This window comes from Microcaecilia unicolor, chromosome 3 (assembly GCF_901765095.1).
Source record: "Microcaecilia unicolor chromosome 3, aMicUni1.1, whole genome shotgun sequence".
Lineage (NCBI taxonomy): Eukaryota > Metazoa > Chordata > Amphibia > Gymnophiona > Siphonopidae > Microcaecilia > Microcaecilia unicolor.
This window is the reverse complement of record NC_044033.1, coordinates 483,645,383-483,663,785: the sequence shown is the minus strand read 5'-3', so window position 1 is coordinate 483,663,785 and position 18,403 is coordinate 483,645,383. Positions and strand designations below refer to the sequence as shown.

At 40.2% G+C, this 18,403-nt stretch overlaps 1 protein-coding gene across 5 annotated transcripts in view; it reads right to left on the bottom strand.

Annotated features, from left to right (window-relative positions):
- MYO6 (myosin VI) overlaps positions 1-18,403 on the bottom strand; it is a 407,005-nt gene that overhangs the window by 68,920 nt on the left and 319,682 nt on the right. For all 5 annotated transcript variants that reach the window (XM_030199055.1, XM_030199058.1, XM_030199059.1 and 2 more), the window contains exon 28: positions 8,474-8,634. In XM_030199055.1, the coding sequence (XP_030054915.1) occupies positions 8,474-8,634 (161 nt within the window). The remainder of the gene's footprint in view (positions 1-8,473; positions 8,635-18,403) is intronic.

The window sequence follows — 18,403 nt, the reverse complement described above, 5'->3', positions numbered from 1 at the left end:
TGCTCGCTATGCTATGGGATTTGGGTGTACATACACTGTTATAGAATAGTGCGTAGCAAGATGTGTGCGCAAATTCAATTTGGTGCCAATTAGTACCCAATTATTGGCACTAATTGGCTCATTAGACAATTTAGTTGGGTGCACATCTTGGATTAGCACCAATTTTGGGTACCATAAATAGAATCTGGGGGAGAATGTGTTAATATGATAAATGTACGCACAACATTGCTCTGAAGCAGACAATACCACATCAGCTGATGTCAAAAGACCCCCATACCACCTACCCAGTGCATTATTTCTAGTAAAAAAGGTGCCGGTACTCAAATGCCAGGCCACCTTTCAGGGATGGGGTGATCACAGATGGACCCACCCCACAACAGCCAAGCCCCCTGCAACCAGTCACAGAATCTATGACAAGGCAGAATTGGTGTGTGGAGCCTGAGCTCTTTCATTAAAACTTGGGGATCATGGGTCAATTTTAGCAGACAATGGGAAAGGCGGCGGTACTCAGTACCCCCAAGTACCCCCTCAAAAAAAGCACTGCCCCTACCCCAACATCCTTTTTTTTACTAGGTTGGAATGTTTAAGGATGTGAGTGAGGATTAGAGAGTTGCATGGGGACAGAAATCTAACCCGTCCCTGCCCATCCCCGTGGGAATCTAACCCACAAGCAGTACTAAACAGAATAAAGCGTTTTTATTCATCTGTGAAATCTAGCAAAGGAACTACAATTGGTTCTTAACAACTCTTAGATTTAAGCTTTTAGATTCAGATTAACACCCTAACGCAAGAGGTACAAGACAAAAGCTACATGACAACACAACCTTGCTTGGAAAGTAACGGTTAAAGATCCTAAAAGTAGTTTTGAAAAAATAAATTATTGCATTTAAAGTGATTTTTTTCTTTGTAATAATTCTCTGAAAGGTTGCTCTACCTCTTTTATGACAATCTAAGGGGCCATTTTACTAAGCTGCGATAAGTACAAATGTGTACTTACCGCAGCAAAAAATGGTGTACCGCGGGGTACACTGAGGCATCTCATGGTAATTTTGTCATATGTACATGCTACCCATTCGCTAAAAAAGTAAAAATTTAAAGTTTTTGGTTCAGGAAGCATATCTGAGGGGTGGAGATCAGTTAACGCATCTGCACTGCCGCACGCTAACTGATTAGTGAAGGTTTAGAACATGAGTCACCACCGCTTACAAAATGGGTGGCGGTAGGGGCTCATGCGTTAATGGCCACATAAGAACATTCAGATAACACAAACAAATAATCCCACAGTCACTGAAATTTACTTCCCGAAACCAGGACTACTACCCAAACTAATGACTAAAGCTATCTAAATAAAAAAACTACATAATAGTGTGTCTTGAAATAATTTTTTGAGAGAGTACCCTCAGAATTCCTCACAGTCGTCGGCAAATAGCAATTGGTAATCAATGTTGCCCAATGTTATAGCACTTCATTCATAGGGCTACTCTTCTTTTTACCACCATGTTATGTGCTATTGGCTTGCTTAGCTTGGCAGAGTTTAAAAAGGGGTTAGACGGTTTCCTAAAAGACAAGTCCATAAACCGCTACTAAATGGACTTGGGAAAAGTCCACAATCCCAGGAATAACATGTATAGAATGTTTGTACGTTTGGGAAGCTTGCCAGATGCCCTTGGCCTGGATTGGCCGCTGTCATGGACAGGATGCTGGACTCGATGGACCCTTGGTCTTTTCCCAGTGTGGCATTACTTATGTACTTATTTGGTGATAATACCTTTGCATAACCTTTACCAACTATAGTCATTAACCATTATTACAAATAGCATAGTCATTTATAGAAACTGGACTTGATCTTTTTTTATCCAGTGTCCTCACTGCCTCCGTGCTCCAAATGTCAAAGAGCAGAAGTGAATATCTGGCTGCCTTTCCCTGGAAGCGCCCTTTTTTGACACTGTAAGTTGTATACTATGCCATACTTTGTATAGTTATTTGATTATTATTACAGCTGTAATTGTCTATTGCTCACGTTCGATTTATTCTTACCGTACACTGCCTTGAGTGAACTCCTTCAAAAAGGCGGTAAATACATTTTAATAAATAAATAAATTAGAAACCTTTGAACTCAAGTGGGCTTTCGATTTTATACAGCTACACATTTGCCTTTATTTCTCCTTTCAAAATATAATATGATAAATCCATGACAGTAAAATATCTTTTCTGTCAATTACTGGAACTGTGAGTAAGCATATGGAGGGTTTTGATATGTAGTATTTGGTCTTTAATTACCAACATGTAAAGAATGGATCTAATGATGGCTTTTTTAAGAATGGTCAAAATGATTACCTTCAAGGATGTGTTTGTATCATCTACTAGCTGAATCACTCTTGCAAAGTTTAATCAAATCTAACTGGACACGGACAACAAAAAGCAGATCTGGTATTTAGATAACATTTTAACAACCATGGATACCAGCCGAAAACTCTCTATTATCACAGATTCTTTAGGAATACCATGCACCAAACAAGGATGTATACTGAGACTGTCTCTCTGTGAGACATTTAGCAAAATGTTATTCCTGGTCTATTGGATTATCATCCCTTCTAATTCTATTGGAATATTATTCTTATCCTTAAAAAGAAGAGAGAATTTTTTGCAATTCGAGTCCAAAAGTTAAGTCTCAAGCCCCTACTTGTAATTTTCTCAACAGATCATTTACCACAGTTTTAGGTCTGTTCGCTGTTCCCTCAATGACTCTTGAAAAAGGTTTCCTTTTAATTTCAGAATCATTAAGATTCAAGGTTCAACTTTATTTAATATACTGCAAATCAACAAATTATCCAAGGGGGTTATGAAGTTATAGTTATATTAAATAGGCAGAATAAAATTAATTAAATTTAAAGGAATAAAAGAAAAGAAAGAGGGAGAACCACATAAGGATGCTAGTTACAAATGTTCATAACCAGGAAGGAAATCATTAAACCCTAGTGGAAACAAGAGGAAGGGAGGGAATAACAGAGACAGACATGCACTAATGAGGTATTCTCTAGGACCACAAAACAGGGCAGACTTATCAGTGACAAACCAATAGAAATTTTCAGGAAGAAATACTGTATGCTTTAGAGAAAATAATATATTTTATATGCAGCCTTAACATTATTAATTGACTGTTCAATACTATGAAAAGGATACAGCGGAACGGTTGAATTTGCCCCCCCTTCCCCCCCCCGGCTGCCATACCTACTGTGGAAAGCAGCTTCCCTGCATATTCCTCTGCCAGAGGTCAGGGAAGGAACCTTGTTCTGTACCCTTGGGAAGGGGAGGGGGAAAAGCTCAGTCACAGTGTAAGCTAAGCGAAAGGTGTGGTCTGGACTTCCAGGATCCATGGCTGGGGGAAGTTGTAGTCAGTTTCCCTGGGAACACAATCAATATATGCTCCGCCCCCAGGCTTCTGACTTACTCCCAGCAGTGATCTGGAGTCCTCCATAAAGTCAGGTCGCTCTGCAGAGGAAGGGATGGAGTGGGTCCCCTCCGCACAAGCAAATTCAGAGCATAGCCTGCATACCTAAGGAGGAAATGGACACCTCTTTTTTATGTTGTTGGCCTTTTGGATTATATAAGGAGCTGCTGGACTTTGTGTACCTTGTTGGGGCAGGTTTCTAAGCTGGCGTTTACAGCTAAGAGAGAGTAATCCGCAGGAGGGTAGGGAGGGGTACAATTGTTCCCAAGATATCATTTGCCAAGCAACATGGGAGAAGAGGTTGAATGTGCTCAAACTGCTTGTTTGGCAGGTATATCTGCTGAGGCTGTGGTGCTGCTTGAAAACGAGAATTGCCGGGGTGGAACTCAAAATGCTTCAGCCCTGAAAGGTGAATTGAACTTGTTTTTATTTTTGTTTTGCGCTACAAATAAAAGTAATGACAGGTCTACCGAGGCTTGAATGGACACTTTCAAAGTTTAGGACCTTTATAGCTTGTGAAAAGGGGTTTTGTCCTAAAACTGAAGGGAGCCGTGCACTGGGAACTGTGATAAACAGAAACTTTTTTGTTTGTATGGACTGAGTTGGTTGCTGCCAAGGACAAGCATTTGCAGCTTTCTTTAAATTAATCCCCTTATTTTCTTACTCCTGTTACTCTACCTACATGTTCTATTTTTGCTTATACCCTAGGCTGTCTATGAAAATGTTTTCTTATGTATTGTGTTGACATTGTAATGTCGCATACTGCTTATGTAGCTTACTGCTGTAACTCCAGGCTTCGCTCCTTTTCTCTCGCGGCACCTTATGCCTGGAATAGATTTCCTGGACCTATACGTCTAGCTCCATCTCTACCTGTTTTCAAATCTATGCTGAAAACCCACCTTTTCACTGCTGCTTTTGGCTCCTAGCCACAATTGCCCTCCACTTGTCCCTTCCTCCCTTCTCACCAATTACTTCCCTCACCCGTAACTGTCTTGTCTGTCTGTATTATTTAGACTGTAAGCTCTTTTGAGCAGGGACTGTCTCTTTGTATCAGATGTTCAGCGCTGCGTGCGTCTGGTAGCGCTATACAAATGCTAATAATAATTGTCTATTGCCTATGTTTGACTTGTTTTTGCTGTACACCACCTTGAGTGAATGCCTTCAAAAAGGTGGTAAATAAATCCAACTAATAAATAAATGAGGTCCCGCAAGTCTCTTGACTTAGAATTCTGCAGTGTCAATCTACCCACTGACATCCTGGCTGTGTTTTATTTGAGTTCTTTGTTTTTTGACCTGGCAGACACTGTCTTCTTGATCCTCTCTTTCTCTTCCTTTCCCGCACAGCCCTGAGTGTAACAATATGAAGAGGAATGGAGTTCCAGTTGGTAGGTGCAATATGAGAAAAAAAAGTTGACTTGGCACAATGGGAATGGATCTGCAGAGGGGTAGGTACTGTTAGCAGATGTTGATTAAGTTTGCTTTTTTTCACACAACTAATCAATTTTCTTTGACAGGATTGAACCCAGTCTTTCTCTGTTTGTATTTTAAATGGCACACAATCTTAATTTGTTTTAAAAGGTCAGGAAAAAAAAAACAAGGAGAGGATTTGCTCTTTTTCCTATTCACTTGCTTTAAAGGCTGAATAGCATCACAGACCCTGTATTCCTAATACAAGCTACTCTACAGTTAACACAAATTTGTTGAAGCAATTAAGAAGTCACAAAACAATTCCTCTATTGTATCCTGAGTAATTTTGATGCCCCTATTATTAGTCATTGATTAGGTGGCAACATACAAACTCTATTCTAACCAAAGAACTATGCAAAAGTAATTTATCTTATCACTACATTTTTGCATACATTATAATCAGTTTTAAAATGCAATCTAATCTGTGGGCTGAAATTCTCTATAGTACCTCATGCAGTTAATTCATGGAGAAAGTTGAAACAATAGTCTGAGCTTTTCTACAAGAAGGTTCACCAATCAGAAAATTAGTCACCTAATATTGAAAAAAAAAAAAAAGGAAATTCTAGGTGCCATTCTGTGACTGAATTCTCTTAAAACCTATTCTTGGTGGGCAGTAAACAAATAATATTCATCTATGTTCTCTTAGGCTTCCGCGGCTAGCGTCATAATTGTGGCAGTAGTTTTGGTCCTGCCATGTCTGAGTAAGCGGAACAGATGTTTCAGCCATTGTGCTGTGGCTTTCTTCAGGGTATGCTATGAGGTCTGAAGTTTGTCTTTATATAGAGTGGGTTCTCAAACCTGATTGTATCAACTTTCTCACAGTTACAATCCTCCATGTGTCCTCTTTCAGAGATTCTCCAAGGGTCATTCTCCTTTGGGCTGACCCTTCTGCGATGCCCCAGGACATACTTTATTCCATCCACCTCCTGAAGATGGTTTTAGAGGGCCTGACCATATTCAGCTTTCTCTTCCCTGTAGCTTCTCTGCGGCTACAGAGTTGCAACAAACAGTAGATAGTTCCCATAAAACTGAAGGGAGTCAGGGTCAGCTTTGGCAAGGCAGGTCTGGAATACCTCGGACATCAGGATATGCTTTATTTTGTCAATCCCATGATGAGGTCAGGACTAGGGGGGGCATGATTGTGCAAAGTTTTCCTTTCTGGCAGAGTCTTACTGATTTCAGAGCAGAACAAGTGGGAAGACTAGAATAAGTGTTGGCAATATAGTAGTAGCTGATCTCTCAACCTCGTTCTTACCATTGCCCTACGCCAAGGCTCTCAATTCAGTTTTTAAGAACTCATAGGTACACAGATTTTCAGGATACCCACAATGAATATGCATGAGATAGATTTGCATATGCTTCCCCCCATTGTATCTAGATCTCTCTCATGCATATTCATTGTGGGTATCCTAAAAACCTGACCGACTAGGTGTGTCCTGAGGATTGGGTTGAGAACCACTACCCTACAATGTTTATATTGTTAACGGACCCAGAAAATAATAATGTTATATTTCAGAATTATATTTTAACAATTTGTTGAGCTTCTTTGGACCATCTATAGGGCTAATAAAGCAGGACACAAGTGTAGATTACTAATTACTCTTTTAATTCAGTGAGAGAATCTCAGTTTCTGATAACTACGAAGCAGATAGCAGGTCAAAGCCTGTAGAAGGATGAGGAGGAAAATAACTAAATGCTACCATGAATAGAGCTAAACTAGAAGTCCTCAAAATGTTAATGCTGTGTTAAGCAATAAAACTCAAATTAGAAAGATGTTATCAGTCAAGTAATGGCTATCATAAACCTTTTAGTAACTTTTTATGTTAATAACGTAAACACGTTTATTTCTTCCATGCTCTCCTGGTAATGTAATTGGTTGTTCTGTGATGCAACATAAATGCTGAGAATACAGGATTCACATTCTGTGCAACGCTCTTTGCGCCTCAACTGTTCATTTAAATTTATGCTTCAATCGTATCATTTGATGGCTGCATGGGGTTCAACACAGTGTGGTGGTTCTAGTACATGGTTCATGAGACAACTGATGCATTTCTGTATCCAAGAGTGGGCAAAAGGAATAAGATCTTTCAAACATCTCCATCTGCTCTCCAAATGGCACAAGAGTATGTCTTCACTCCGTGGTTATGTGTCTGAGCAGAAGCATCACACTCACATATGGAAATTATTTCGAAAACAAATAACACATCAATGGGATTCTCACTAGTTCACAGAAGTAACACTATTTTCTTCAGCAAACATGACAATTATATCTAGCTTTCAATACCAAACTAATGCAAATTACAAACTGGCTTCAAGAAAACAAACTCATACTGAATCCCCCAAAATTTTTCTCTTCACTGAACAGGGCAAGGAATCTCTAGTCTCACCCATTCACCTCTGTAATACCCCAGGTCCTACTGGCAAACACTATGTGAATTCTGGGAGCAATCATAAACACCAAACTCAAATTCAGACTCCAGGTGTCCCAGGCTCTTATTACAAACTTTGACTAAACGGCTTCATGCAATCATTGTTACATTCTTCAGCACCTAATATTTTGAACCACTCTTTGGTAATTTAGTCAACTGGACTATTGCAACTCCCTATAACTAGGGCTTAGAGCCAAAAGGTCTTCATTGGCTACAGTTAATTCAAAACACTGCAATTAGGGTCATCAAAAAAGTTAGAAAATATGAGCATGTAACTCCACATTTGAAGGATGCACACTGGCTACCCCTCTCCATCGTATCACCTACAAAATACTCCTACTGGTCTTTACAGTTCACCATTCTGGAGAACTGACTTATCTCTTGCAGCTTTAACACATTATCACCCATCTAGGGTGCTTAGGTTGGCCCAATAAGCTGTTCCCAATTTCCAAAAAATAGTTTATGAGACTGCTAGACATTCCATCTTCTCTTTTCCAAGGTCCCAAATGATGGAATTTGCTGCCTACTTTTCTAAGAATGCAGTCCTCCGTTGATCAACTTAAGATTGATCATAAAACATTTCTTTTTAATGATATTTCCCTACAGAAACACCCTCAAGAAATGTGGGTAAAATTTATTTATGCATTTTTTAAATCAAATTTATTGCCCATATTATCAGACCTATCTAAGCAAAAAACGAACGTAATTTTACCTGCAAAAAGGGTAGGTAACTTTTCAGGAAAAATGCTGTCTTACCCCTTGAACACGGTTGAAAATTGATCCCTAAATAATGTGGGAATATAGGTCAACAAATAATTTACAGATTCTACTTTTTTACAGGAATAACTTAACATGTTTTTGACAAGCTTTCAAGCATTATCCTATCCATAGCTCTTGCAGCTGGCAAGGTTTTCAGATAAACAAATCGCCATTCTGAAATGGAATTTGATGACTTACAGCATAGGTAACATTTGAACTACCCTACTTCTGCCCCTTGTCTGCTGCACCCCAGGAACGGTTTGGTCTTGGGTTAATTCTTTAACATGTGGTGATATATTTTTTCCCTCTATTCTAACCACATCTGCATAGCAAATAACAAGAAGCTGAGAAAAGAGCTGTAGTATACCTGCGTAAGGCCAAGTCAGGCTGGGCCTCTTCACTGATCAGTTCGGCTTCACTCTGTGCAATTCTCATGGCAAGCTCACGATCTCGGCGCTCTTGTTCAAGAATTGCTTGCTTCTGGTTCTCCTCTTCCCGTCCAAGTGCTAGCTGCATCTCCACTTCAGCCTGTAGAAAACAAAACTGATTTCTATCAGGACCTTTCCGCTCTCCTCATTTCCAAAGCTGAGCACCTTAAACTGAAACAAGTTGACCAGTTTGGGTCCCTATTTTCTCTCACTTTGGTATTCAGATCAGGGGCATATCTGCGTGGGGCCACAGGGGCCTGGGCCACCGCAGATTTCGCCCTGGCTCCCCTCCTGCCGCCAACCCTCCCCCGCTGACGTTGTTTACCTTTGCTGGTGGGGGACCCCAACCCCCGCCAGCCGAGGTCCGCTTCCGCCTGCTTTTAAATATAATTCTTCAGCTGGCAGGGGACCCCAACCCCCGCCAGCCGCCGAGGTCCCCCGCCAGCTGAAGAATTATTTTTAAAAGCAGGCGGAAGCGGACCTCGGCTGGCAGGGATTGTTGTCCCCCGCCAGCAAAGGTAAACAACGTCAGCGGGGGAGGGTTGGCGGCGGGAGAGGAGGTGGAGAGAGTCGTTGGTGGCAGGGGGGGGACTCTGGCAATGGCGGGGGGGGGAGTCGATGGCAGGGGGGGCTCTAGCAATGGCAGGGGGGTCGGTGGTGCTGGGAGGGCTAAAATGTGCCCCCCCCCCTTTCTGGCCCTGGCCCCCCCTACTGCCAGAGTCCAGATATGCCCCTGATTCAGATGATTTTTTTTAAATTTTGTAATCCATTAATGTGTAACCAGATAGACAATATGATCCCAGCAACTACACCTTTCTAGAAACAACGCAGAATATTTCTGTGCCATCCTTGTTTTAAACAAACCTTATCTGTGCTTTCTGTATTTAAAGAACTCAGAACAGGGAAATATGTTGTCCTTGTTGTGACTGCCATCTGTACAGCAAATAGAGAAAAGCATGCAGAGGAGAAAAGTTACAGCACGCCTACTAAGACTAAGTCAAGATCAACTTTTCTTTTTTTGGGTGGGGGGAGGGAGGGAAGCAGGGGACAAAGTAAAAGTCCTCGCAGCATGGGTGGTGACCAACTTAATATGGACTAGAAGCTTTTCAGTCACTTTACCACGCATTCTCACCAGGGTTTAATTTGTAGACAAAAAGGGAACTGGAACAGAGGCATGGCCAGAAGTAAACACAATACTCCATTTGTGGATAAAAAGTAAGCTGGGATGTACATATACTTGGAAAAATCATATATTTAATAAGAAAGTTTTAAAGAATGTCACCAACTGCAGTACAAATTTGCAACATTATGAATAAACTCTAGGACTAATCAGTGCTTTTCTCAACAATGTTCTCCCCAGAATTTTTTGGCAGCCTGGTGGCATGAAGGAGTAGCTGGGTGGGAACACAGGAATACTGCACAGTATTATAAAAGTAGGTTATTTATAAATGAAACCGCTCTCTCTCTCTGCAAACAGACATTTAAAGTAAACGCATAATCTGGAGCAAAAATGAACTGTGTAATTTGATAACATCCCCCCTTAATTAATTAATATTAATGTGGGCTACCATTAAGATGTGTTACTTTACCACTAGTCATGCTAATTTAGCATAGGGTCTCATTGTATAAATTGGTACCCTGTGCTAAAATAGCACAACTTGCGGTAAAATAATCCACCTTAACACTAGCCCATGTTGATAACTTCCCCCATTAATGACAATTTTTGTTTTACAAATACTGAAAACAAAAAATCCATAATGGACAATCTTATTTAAATAATGAAAAAAAATATATATATATATGCATACATACATACACACATGAAAATAGAAAATAAATATTTTACTACTGTAAACATGACACATTTTTCAAGGACCTTTTGTTTTACACAGTATAGCAATTCTTATCAGCTAAGTGTAAACCTGTTCTGCATCCACAAAACTCCAACTGTCTCCTCCTCCTCCCCCCGCCCCCAAACAACAGGTAGAACATTTCCTCTTGGAAGTTACCATACAAAAAAATATTCCAATTCTCATATCATCTGAGCAATTGCAATATAAATCTCTCCACTACCAGGCACACTGTGAAATGCAAAACCTAATAGCTTCCTTCACCTGGTTGAAAAGTGAGGTGAAGGAAGCTATTAGGGCTAAAAGAAACGCCTTCAGAAAATGGAAGAAGGAACCGTCTGAAAATAACAAGAAACAGCATAAGGAGTGTCAAAGCAAATGCAAGGCGCAGATTAAGAAGGCCAAGAGGGAGTATGAAAAAAAGATAGCATTAGAGGCAAAAAAACATAGTAAAACTTTTTTTTGGTATATTAAAAGCAGGAAGCCGGCAAAAGAATCGGTTGGGCCGCTGGATGACCAAGGGGTAAAAGGGGCGATCAAGGAAGACAAAGACGTAGCGGAGAGACTGAATGAATTCTTTGCTTCGGTCTTCACCGAGGAAGATTTGGGTGGGATACCGGTGTCGGAAATGTATTTCAAGCGGACGAGTCGGAGAAACTTACTGACTTCACGGTAAACCTGGAGGACGTAATGGGGCAGTTCGGCAAACTGAAGAGTAGCAAATCTCCTGGACCGGATGATATTCATCCTAGAGTACTGATAGAACTGAAAAACGAGCTTGCGGAGCTACTGCTAGTGATATGCAACTTATCCTTAAAATCGAGCGTGGTACCGGAAGATTGGAAGGTGGCCAATGTAACGCCCATTTTTAAAAAAGGCTCCAGGGGAGATCCGGGAAATTATAGACCGGTGAGTCTGACGTCGGTGCCGGGGAAAATGGTAGAGGCTATTATTAAAAACAAAATTACAGAGCACATCCGGGGACATGGATTACTGAGACCAAGTCAGCATGGCTTTTGTGTGGGGAAATCTTGCCTGACCAATTTACTTCAATTCTTTGAAGGAGTGAACAAACATGTGGACAAAGGGGAGTCGGTTGATATTGTGTATCTGGATTTTCAAAAGGCGTTTGACAAGGTACCTCATGAAAGGCTACAGAGGAAATTGGAGGGCCATGGGATAGGAGGAAATGTCCTATTGTGGATTAAAAACTGGTTGAAGGATAGGAAACAGAGAGTGGGGTTAAATGGGCAGTATTCACAATGGAGAAGGGTAGTTAGTGGGGTTCCTCAGGGGTCTGTGCTAGGACCGCTGCTTTTTAATATATTTATAAATGATTTAGAGATGGGAGTAACTAGCGAGGTAATTAAATTTGCTGATGACACAAAGTTATTCAAAGTCGTTAACTCGCGACAGGATTGTGAAAAATTACAAGAGGACCTTACGAGACTGGGAGACTGGGCGGCTAAATGGCAGATGATGTTTAATGTGAGCAAGTGCAAGGTGATGCATGTGGGGAAAAAGAACCCGAATTATAGCTACGTCATGCAAGGTTCTACGTTAGGAGTTACGGACCAAGAAAGGGATCTGGGTGTCGTTGTCGATAACACACTGAAACCTTCTGCTCAGTGTGCTGCTGCGGCTAAGAAAGCGAATAGAATGTTGGGTATTATTAGGAAAGGTATGGAAAACAGGTGTGAGGATGTTATAATGCCGTTGTATCGCTCTATGGTGCGACCGCACCTTGAGTATTGTGTTCAATTCTGGTCGCCGCATCTCAAGAAAGATATAGTAGAATTGGAAAAGGTGCAGCGAAGGGCGACTAAAATGATAGCGGGGATGGGACGACTTCCCTATGAAGAAAGACTAAGGAGGCTAGGGCTATACAGCTTGGAGAAGAGACGGCTGAGGGGAGACATGATAGAGGTATATAAAATAATGAGTGGAGTGGAACAGGTGGATGTGAAGCGTCTGTTCACGCTTTCCAAAAATACTAGGACTAGGGGGCATGCGATGAAACTACAGTGTAGTAAATTTAAAACAAATCGGAGAAATTGTTTCTTCACCCAACGTGTAATTAAACTCTGGAATTCGTTGCCGGAGAAAGTGGTGAAGGCGGTTAGCTTAGCAGAGTTTAAAAATGGGTTGGACGGATTCCTAAAGGACAAGTCCATAAACCACTACTAAACGGACTTGGAAAAATCCAAAATTCCAGGAATAACATGTATAGAATGTTTGTACGTTTGGGAAGCTTGCCAGGTGCCCTTGGCCTGGATTGGCCGCTGTCGTGGACAGGATGCTGGGCTCGATGGACCCTTGGTCTTTTCCCAGTATGGCATTACTTATGTACTTATGTACTTATGTAACTCTTCCTATGAGCAGACAGCACTACACGTATTAAACTGAGCTCTAGAACACCAATACACTTACAAATAGAACAAATCTACAGATCTCTACACAAACTACATGCAAAGAATTCTGCACCTTGGTCACAAGCAAGATATAGTCAGCCCAGAGTATTGTACTGAGTTCTGGTCGATGTATCTCAAAAAACATATAGCAGAATTAGAAAAGGTTCAAAGAAGGGAGACCAAAATGATGAAGAGGATGGAGCTCCTCCCATAGGAAGAAAGGCTACAAAGGTTAGGGGCTCTTCAGCTTGGAAAAGCTGAGGGGGGATATGATTGAGATCTACAAAATCCTGAATGGTGTAGAACGAGTAGAAGTGAATCAAATTTTTACTCTTTCAAAAAGTACAAAGACTAGGAGACACTCAAGGAAGTTACATGGAAATACTTTTAAAACAAATAGGAGGAAATATTTTTTCACTCAACGAATAGTTAAGCCCTGGAACTCTTTGCTGGAGGATGTAGTAACAGCGGTTAGCAGATCTGAGTTTAAAAAAAGGTTTGGACAAGTTCCTGGAGGAAAAGTCCATAGTCTGCTATTGAGAAAGACATAAGTACACACATAAGTACATAAGTATTGCCATACTGGGAAAAAACAAAGGTCTATCAAGCCCAGCATCCTATTTCCAACAGTGGCCAAGCCAGGTCACAAATACCTGGCAAGATCTCAAAAAAGTACAAAACATTCTATACTGCTTATCCCAGAAATAGTGGATTTTCCCTCAAGTCCATTTAAGAATGGTCTATGGACTTTTTCTTTAGAAAGCCATACAAACCTTTTTTTAAAGAATTCCAGAGTTTAATTACACGTTGAGTGAAGAAACATTCTCTCTGATTCATTTTAAATTTACTACGTAGTAACTTCATCACATGCCTCCTAGTCCTAGTATTTTAGGAAAGCGTGAACAGATGGTTCACATCTACCCGTTCCACTCCACTCATTATTTTATAGACCTCTATCATATCTCCCCTCAGCCGCCTTTTCTCCAAGCTGAAGAGCCCTAGCCACTTTAGCCTTTCCTCATAAGGAAGTCATCCCATCCCCTTTATCATTTTCATCACCTTTCTCTGCACCTTTTCTAATTCCACTATATCTTTTTCGAGATATGGCGACCAGAATTGAACACAATATTCGAGGTGTGGTCACACCATGGAGTGATACAAAGGCATTATAACATCCTCATTTTTGTTTTCCATTCCTTTCCTAATAATACCTAACATTCTATTTGCTTTCTTAGCCGCAGCAGTACACTGAGCAGAAGGTTTCAACGTATCATCAACGACGACACCTAGGTCCCTTTCTTGGTCTATGACTCCTAACGTGGAACCTTGCATTACATTTAGACGCCCAGTTTCCCAGTCTCGTAAGGTCCTCTTGTAATTTTTCATAATCCTCTTGCGATTTAACAACTTTGAATAACTTTGTGTCGTCAGCAAATTTAATTACCTCACTAGTTACTCCCATCTGTAGATCATTTATAAACATGTTAAAAAGCAGCGGTCCCAGCACAGACCCCTGAGGAACCCCACTATCTACCCTTCTCCATTGAGAATACTGACCATTTAACCCTACTCACTGTTTTCGATCCTTTAACCAGTTTTTAATCCACAATAGGACACTACCTCCTATCCCATGACTCTCCAATTTCTTCTGGAGCATTTCATGAGGTACTTCATCAAACACCTTTTGAAAATCCAGATACACAATATCAACTGGCTCACCTTTATCCACGTTTGTTCACCCCTTCAAAGAAGTGTAATAGAATGGTGATGCAAGATTTCCCTTCACTAAATCCATATTGGCTTTGTCTCATTAATCCATGCTTTTGAATATGCTCTGTAATTTTGTTCTTTATAATAGCCTCTACCATTTTGCCCCTGTACCGACGTCAGGCTCACCAGTCTATAATTTTCCAGATCCCCTCTGGAACCCTTTTTAAATATCGACATTACATGGGCTACCCTCCAATCTTCCGGTACCATGCTCGATTTTAAAGATAAATTACATATTACTAACAATAGTTCCGCCAGTTCATTTTTCAATTCTATCAGTACTCTGGGATGAATACCGTCCAGTCCAGGAGATTTGCTACTCTTCAATTTGTCAAATTATCCCATTACATCCTCTAGATTTATAGAAATTTCATTCAGTTTCTCTGACTCGTCAGCTTCAAGTACAATTTCTGGCACCGGCATCTCTCCCAAATCTTCCTCATTGAAGACCGAAGCAAAGAATTCATTTAATCTCTCCTCTATGGCTTTGTCTTCCCTGATTGCCCCTCATACCCCTCAGTCATCTAGTGGTCCAACCGATTCTTTTGCTGGTTTCTTGCTTTTAATATACCTAAATGGCACAATTTGACAAATTGAATAGTAGCAAATCACCAGGACCGGAAGATATACATACCAGAGTATTGATAGAATTGAAAAATGAACTTGCATAACTATTGTTAGTGACATGTAATTTATCTTTAAAATCAAGCATGGTACTGAAAGACTGGAGGGTGGACAATGTAACGCCGATTTTTTTAAAAAAGGTTCCAGAGGTGATCCGGGAAATTACAGATCAGTGAACCTGACATGGGTGCCAGGCAAAATGGTAGAGACTATTATAAAGAACAAAATTACAGGGCATATTCAAAAGCATGGATTAATGAGACAAAGCGAAATGGATTTAGTGAAGTGAAATTTTCCCTCACCAATCTATTACATTTCTTTTGAAGGGGTGAACAAACATGTGGATAAAGATGAGCTGGTCGTACAGTGTATCTGGATTTTCAAAAGGCATTTGACAAAGTATCTCATGAAAGACTCCAGAGGAAACTGGAATGTCATGGGATAGGAGGTAGTGTTCTATTGTGGATTAAAAACTGGTTAAAAGATAGAAAACAGAGAGTAGGGTTAAATGGTTAGTATTTTCAATAGAGAAAGGTAGATAGTGGGGTTCTGCAGGGGTCTGTGTTGGGACAGCTGCTTTTTAACATATTTATAAATGATCTGTATATGGGAATAACTAGTGAGGTAATTAAATTTGCCAACGACACAAGCTGACACAAAGTTATTCAAAGTTGTTAAATCGCAACAGGATTGTGAAAAATTGCAAGATGACCTTACGAGACTGGGAAATCGGGCATCCAAATGGCAGATGAAGTTAAAATGTAGGCAAGTGCAAAGTGATGCATATGGGAAAGAGGAACTCGAACTATAGCTACGTGATGCAAGGTTCCATGTTAGGAGTCACCGACCAGGAAAAGGACCTAGGAGTCATCATTGAAGATACTTTGAAACCCTCTGGTTAGTTTACGGCGTTGGCTAAGAAAGCAAATAGAATGTTAGATATTATTAGAAAAGGAATGGAAAATAAAGAAGAGGCTGCTATAATGCCTTTCTATCACTCCATGGTGTGACTGCACCTTGAATACTGTGCAATTCTGGTTGCTGCATCTCAAAAAAGATATAGTGGAATTAGAAATGGTATAGAGAAGGGCAACAAAAATGATAAAGAAGATGGGATAACTTCCCTATGAGGAATGGCTGAAACAGCTAGGGCTTTTCAGCTTTGAGAAAAGATGGGTGAGGGGAGATATGATAGAGGTATATAAAATAATAAGTGGAGTGGAGCGGGTAGACATGAATCGCTTGTTTACTCTTTCCAAACATACTAGGAGTAGTGAGCACGCAATGAAGCTACAAAGTAGTGAATTTAAAACAAATCGGAGAAAATATTTTTTCACTCAATGTGTAATTAAACTCTGGAATTCGTTGCCGGAGAATGTAGTAAAAGCAGATAGCTTAACAGGGTTTTTAAAAAGTTTGGCTAGCTTCCTAAAAGAAAAGTTCATAAGCCATTATTAAAATGGACTTGGGAAAACCCACTGCTTATTTCTATGATAAGCAGCATAAAATGTATTGTACTGTTTTGGGATCTTGACAGGTACTTGTGACCTCGATTGGCCACTGTTGGAAACAGGATACTGGACTTGATGGACCTTCGGTCTATCCCAGTATGGTAACACTAACATATGTATAATCTCTATCTGCTGTGGAAAACCTCTACTGTGGCTTTAAAGGTGCATAGTATGTCCTCTTTTCTGAAGGTTATGTTACAAGTGTGGGGGACAGCAAGTACCTGTCTGGTAGGATCTAAACACATTTGTATAACTGGTCCACTTCAATCCCTATCTTTTTTTTGCCCCATAGTTGGGCAATAAGATTTTGGATAACTGGAGGAAATACGGAATACTGAGAGCAAATCAAATGTTCTCCGGGTGTATGCCAAAATCATTTCAGCAATTAACTCCCAAGTATAGTTTTTTGTGTGTACCTCCAGATTGTCACTTATTGCAGTCCCGTCCCATAAAGGGACGGCTGAGTGCCAAGCTGTCTCCTTGAGAGGAGATTTTAGAACAAGAGGCATACCAACGTAAAATTATCACTAAGTTATATGATTTATTGATATGTGACAGAAACTCTAAATTGAATTGTATTCATCCCTGGGAAAAAGATATTGGAGATCTTCAGATCAGGATTGGCAAAGTATATATCAAAACATTTTCAAGATCTCTACATCTTCTAATCTGGTGGAAAATGGACTTAAAATGCTATATTGGTGCCCTACAAAGTATATTCATTTTCCATCTAAATATTTTTCTAAGAGTTGAAGAGAGTGCAGAGACATAGTTACTTTTATGCATATACGGTGGGCTTGCCCAGTAATACAGCCATTGTGGGAGGAACGGCGAAGTATTTTGTCAATAATTCTAACACAGACACCACTAGACCGAAAGTTTTTCTTACCGAACTGTTCTCATGATGGCATTGCATATGACAAGGTCAAAATCCTATTACCCTGTCTGGCTGTTCTCCAAAGGGTGACAGCTAGAAGGTGGAATACTATAACAGTACCACAGGTGTTGACTATCAAATCTAAACTTTGGAAGCTTACTATTTATGTAAATTAATTTTCCTCAGATGAGGACAATAAGCTGTAATGGAAAAATGGAAAACTCTTTTTGGACTGATACAATCAAAAATCTACCTGAAAATTCCAACCTGGACCACAGACTAGGAAAGAGCTCAAAATAGAGACTTCGTATAAGGCATTTGGAATGGTATTCTCAATAGTACTTGTAAGAACACAGCCCTGACGCTATGCCTTTGACTGTCCTTAAAGAGTGGAATTTTTTTGTTTGTACATTGATTTTTTCGGATCTGGACTATGTTGAACATTTTAACTTTCATTTTGGTTGGGGGGATCGGGATTTAATTTGATGATGTTTTCCTTTGTTATATTAAAACTATAAAATTAAAGATTTAAAAAAAAATTGTTGCCAGACGTCCTTGGGCATTGTTGCTCCCCCCCCCTCTTGTTTATAATTATAACATTTCAGTTTGTAAAATGGTTGCTCAGGACAGACATCTCCAGCTTAAGGACATCTTTCTCACATATCTTCAAACAGGAAACCCTGACATTTTTCATAAGATGGACTTTTTTTTTGGCACTTAGATGTCCTTTCAAAAATGCCCCTCTATATGCCCATTTGGGCAGAAAAACAACTTGTATATCTGAACGTAATGGGCCTTGAGCTCAGATTTGGAAAAGCCACGTAAT